This window comes from Sinocyclocheilus rhinocerous, unplaced genomic scaffold, assembly GCF_001515625.1.
Source record: "Sinocyclocheilus rhinocerous isolate Xijiao unplaced genomic scaffold, SAMN03320098_v1.1 scaffold1069, whole genome shotgun sequence".
Lineage (NCBI taxonomy): Eukaryota > Metazoa > Chordata > Actinopteri > Cypriniformes > Cyprinidae > Sinocyclocheilus > Sinocyclocheilus rhinocerous.
This window is the reverse complement of record NW_015635541.1, coordinates 128,538-133,723: the sequence shown is the minus strand read 5'-3', so window position 1 is coordinate 133,723 and position 5,186 is coordinate 128,538. Positions and strand designations below refer to the sequence as shown.

Sequence of the window (5,186 nt, the reverse complement as noted above, 5' to 3'; positions counted from 1 at the left end):
AGTTCTTAGCAATGCATATTACTAATCAAAAATTAAGTTTTGATATATTTACAGTAGGAAATTTACAAAATATCTTCATGGAACATGATCGTTACTTAATATCCTAATTATTTTTGGCTATTGCTACAGATATCCCTGTGCAACTTAAGACTGGTTTTGTGGTCCAGGGTCACATATGTATTTAAATTAAATAATACATATAATTATTAAATAATAAACAATCATTATAACAAATAAAACATGATCTAATTTGGATATGTACAAATATAAAAATGTCTGAAATGACATAATATAGATAAAGATGGTATTTTTAAACGTAGTGAATGAGTATTTATGAAACTGATACATCCAACACCCAACAATCCAATATACTTTTTATTTTATTTTATTTTTTAGTTAAATATTTATTTATTCTTCTTGGTTGTCTCATTTGGATCTTATTTTTTGTGTTTTAATTTGATTTGAGTTCGCCTAGGCGAACAATATACACACACACACACACACACACACACACTGTCACCACTGACCTGGGAAAATACTGTTGAGGATCTGAAGCTTATTGGAGTATTTCCTCCAGAGGCGGAGCACATAATCCTCCCAGCGAATCATCTTCCCTAGAATTAGCATAACTGGGATGGTTGGCAGACCAATCAACAAGAAGAGAGGATCGGCTCGTTCCATCACATCCAGACCTTCCTTATGACCCACAACCTGAGAGACAGATTCTTAAGAATCAAATAACGCTTGTAAAATCATTTCATCTGTGAGTGACGTCTCACCTGCATGACTGTCACAGCGCCGTATGTGACGGCCGTCCAGTAAATAGATCCCACCATGATACCAGCAGCAGCAAACGGACAGGCCTTCGAGATCAACCTGTCTGCCAGATCCAGCACATACACCACCGGCCCTGCACACAAAAACACACTGTACTTCAAACAATATTTTGGCAGAATTAACTAAATAAACTTATGTTTACATACCAAACAATTATAGCATAATGCCATTGCCAATAATCTCAACTACGAATACACTAGCAATTTTCCTCAAATATACAACTCATTTAAACATTGGTAATAATCAGAAATTGAGCAGCAGATCAGCATATTAGAATGATTTCTGAAGGATCATGTGACACTGAAGACTATAGTAATGATGCTGAAAATACAGTTTTGCCATCACAGGAATAAATAAACAGCAACATTACAGACTAACTAAAGTTGAAAAAGTGAAAAAGCATAATAGGACCCCTTTAAAATATATTCAAATAGAAAATAGTGATTTTAAATTGCAATAATATTTCACAACAATTTCTGATCAAATTAATGTAGCCTTGGCGAGCAAGATAATTATTTGTAAAACATTAAAAAAAAAAATCTTCCCAACCTCAAACTTTTGAAATGTAGTGCATCTTTATAGGAAACTGTAAAAGGCTCTACCGTATATTTCTATTTATATCATCATGCAGACATTAAGCTATTTAAGAAACAAGAGAGATATTAAATAGTAAAAAACTAGGTGATATTGAGGTCTGAATCATGTGACCAATATAAAATGCCCAGAAGTTTCAAACATTATTTTTAATATCACAAACAGGAAATTACTCGCATAATACAATGAAACGAATAACTGTATAGGTCTACAACTAAATTACACAAGATGTATATAATGTTTATAAACTGCTTAATATGTCATTATAAAATGCATACATACATAAAGTATGACGTATAGTGTGTAATAAAAGCAAATTACCCCTTAAAAACCGTAAGGTGGCGCTACTCTGTAAAAAAAAAAAGTAAGTTCCGCGCCTCACTTCCGGTTCTGAAACTGCTGGTGCTGCGGGTCTGCAGCTGGATACTATTGAGTGGGTGATGAAGTGTCTCTGGTTCCCCGCCTCTCCAGCAGGGGGCAGAAGATGATATTATGATCTGGAAACAACGTGTTGGGAATCAACAGGCCATCAAATGCTCTTCTGGCTATATATTTACAGACGCTTTTATCCAAAGCAACTTACAAATGAGAATATGTGATTATCAAAATTTGAAATTGTCCACAGAAAGAGCACACAAATTACTGCCGATCATCCCGTTTAATTCACTATGACCATGATGACACGCAGTTGATGGGAGTGATAAGCACTTTATTGCTCTTATTATACTTGACCAATGATGACTACATCCTAAATGACTCGGGAATAAAGTTGTACGATCACTACAAAGCACACAGTGTAACAGTCCTAAATAGGAATGAGGAAACAGTCAAGGTGGACATCAAGAGGAAATCGTGTAATATTTACTGACTGACAACCTGCTTTCCTCTCAACCTATAAATACCCTCCACTGCAGGAGATGTCTAGGACGACTCTCTGAAGACTCAAGAGCTTATTTTCAGGTTCATTTCCTTCCTTCTCTGGTGAATCATGACTTCCAGTTTTCCCATATATCATACACTGAGCATTTTAATCCATTACTGTACATGGAACTGCAGCTTTATCAACTATAGAAGTTAAAAGCAAAGTAGTTTAACACAAAATCGGTCAAGAACATTTCAGATTTCACCTAAAAAATAAAAAGAAGTTTAAATAATATATAAATAAACATTAAAATGGAAAATTATTATTTTAAATTGTAATCATATTTACTGTTTTTACTGTATTTCTGATTAAAAAATAACTTTTGAACAGTAGTACATCTTTATCGACAACTGTAAAAGGCACTCTCTCTCTCTCTCTTTCTCTCTCTATATATATATACATAATATATAAATAAATACTAAAGAGAAAATGAAGAAAATATTTTTTACTATCCTCATATCAATTATGGACAATAATTGTGAGACATTATTTTCACAACAACTACACAAACTACCACCATCTTACCTTTACCGTAATAGAAATTACGTTTTTTTTTTAAATTATTATTATTTAATATGTATTTTATAATTGACTTAATTATTTCAGTGCAAAATATTTTATTTTATTATTTTATTTTATTTTATTTTTAGGCCTGAAAAGAGATATAAGCTGTCATTACTGAAAAACCAAAGAATACACAATCCAATACACAAAAATGTACAAAATAATCTCTATAATATTCACCAAAAAGTTCCTGTATGGATTTCTGAGAAGTTTCTGTGTGTAAAATAACCTTCAACACACATTAAATCAGTTCTCAAATGCAGAGCAGACAGTCTTCAGGTAGGTATGTATGTATGTATGTATGTGTATTATTTTATTTTTAGGCCTGAAAAGAGATATAAGCTGTCATTACTGAAAAACCAAAGAATACACAATCCAATACACAAAAATGTACAAAATAATCTCTATAATATTCACCAAAAAGTTCCTGTATGGATTTCTGAGAAGTTTCTGTGTGTAAAATAACCTTCAACACACATTAAATCAGTTCTCAAATGCAGAGCAGACAGTCTTCAGGTATGTATGTATGTGTGTGTGAGTGTGTGTGAGTGTGAGTGTGTGTGAGAGTGTGTGTGCTGGGATCACTGACCCCTCTCGAGAATATTAATATGGAATATTCCAATGACAGCGCCGGAATCTGGTTCACGTTCTCTCTAAGCGCTGCAACATCAACCTAATGGCTACTGGCAAGAGGAAACGCTCAGGCATTTCTGCTGCCGGCCACAGATTCCATTATTAAGATCATTAAAAATAAACTCCGCTTAGCAGGAATACATCTGCAGTCTATTCTTCCTCGTTTTACACCAGCTTCACTGCTCTGCCAAAGAACTGCTGTGGAACAAGGACTTTCTGTTCCCTACAAACCCTCTCCAATGCCAGGCTGCATAAAACAACTTCAATGTGATGTCAGCTGCACTGGTCTGAAGAACATCTTGAATGTTAATCAGCAGTAATATATTTGAAAAAGACAGATGGTCTTTCACCTTCACAGTTATGGCTTTTCTGAGCAAAGTGGCAGATCTGTGCCCATATATAAAAGACCAACTAAAGTGCCAAACCATAGTCAGCTACCTACCTAGGGAGCATTTTATGGCAACGTAGATACACTACAGCTAGATTATGCTGCCTTCTGAGATTAAGATTTAATCATTTTAGCTAGATATAATTATTCCAAGGAATCATTGCATTGCATATATCCTTCATGGATTTTTTTTTAACTTTTTTGCCTCAAACACAGAGAAAGGAAAACAAATCCTAATAGTCATCAAAGTAGGCATCTTTTTTTTTTCAAGAAAAAAAATGTATTTTAAGGATTCACTGCGTGTATCCTTCATGGATATCATATTTTGTTCATATTACAGTTAAAACAATTAAATTTTGTTTTGTATAAAAAAGTAAAAAAAATCTTAACAGTCATAAAACTAGGCTTCGTGTTCTTTTTTTTTTTTAGAAAAATATAATTTATTTTAACAATCATTTGGAATCAATACATGCATCCTTCATGGATATGACAAGTCCATAATGCATTGCAACAATTTTGTGAGAAAACTCTCTCTCTAAAAAAAAAAAAATAAATAAATAATTGATATTTATTAAAAAAAAACATATAATGATATTCCTATGTAAAAAAAAATAAATCTTAAAAATTGCCAGTATTTCATGCAGCACTGGCAAGGACAATGAAGACTGAAGTAATGGCTGCTGAAAATTCAGCTTTGCATATTAAAGTATATTAAAATAGAAAACAATAATAAATTGTTTTATTTTAAAACAAATTGTATTTTAAATTGTAATGATATTTCACAATATTACTGTTTAACTGTATTTTTGATCAAATAAATACAGCATTGGTAAGCATCAGAGACTCTTTAAAAAACATAAAAAATCTTGAATGGTGCTGTAGACCAGGGGTTTTCAACCTGTGGGGCGCAGGAGCATCAGTTAATTCAGAGACGTTCCCTTGAGAATTTATGAATATGAGTTAACAAAACTTTAGCCATCCACTAGGGGGCAATCTGACTCCCACTGCTAGTCTGTGTTAGAGCAGAGTTGGCTCGAGTATCAGTCACGCTCAGTGTTGCCAAGTCCGCGGGAATTGGGCAACTTTAACACTTGCCGCGTTTTGTAGTTTTGGGCTAGTTTTGAGCAGCAATTAGGCAGGTTTACTGTGATAGAGCGGGCAACCCTGGTCACGCTTATTGACAGTGTAAAATGATTTACGATTAGCCGTGTCGGAAATCCAACCACGGATTGGCATGTTGTTATCTCA

The 5,186-nt window shown here is 33.6% G+C and overlaps 1 protein-coding gene across 2 annotated transcripts in view; it reads right to left on the bottom strand.

Annotated features, from left to right (window-relative positions):
• Positions 1–5,186, bottom strand: part of marchf5 (membrane-associated ring finger (C3HC4) 5) — a 35,962-nt gene that overhangs the window by 11,352 nt on the left and 19,424 nt on the right. For both annotated transcript variants that reach the window (XM_016561702.1, XM_016561701.1), the window contains exons 3-4: positions 780–910; positions 528–711 (exon numbers count right to left, since the gene is read on the bottom strand). In XM_016561702.1, the coding sequence (XP_016417188.1) occupies positions 528–711; positions 780–910 (315 nt within the window). The remainder of the gene's footprint in view (positions 1–527; positions 712–779; positions 911–5,186) is intronic.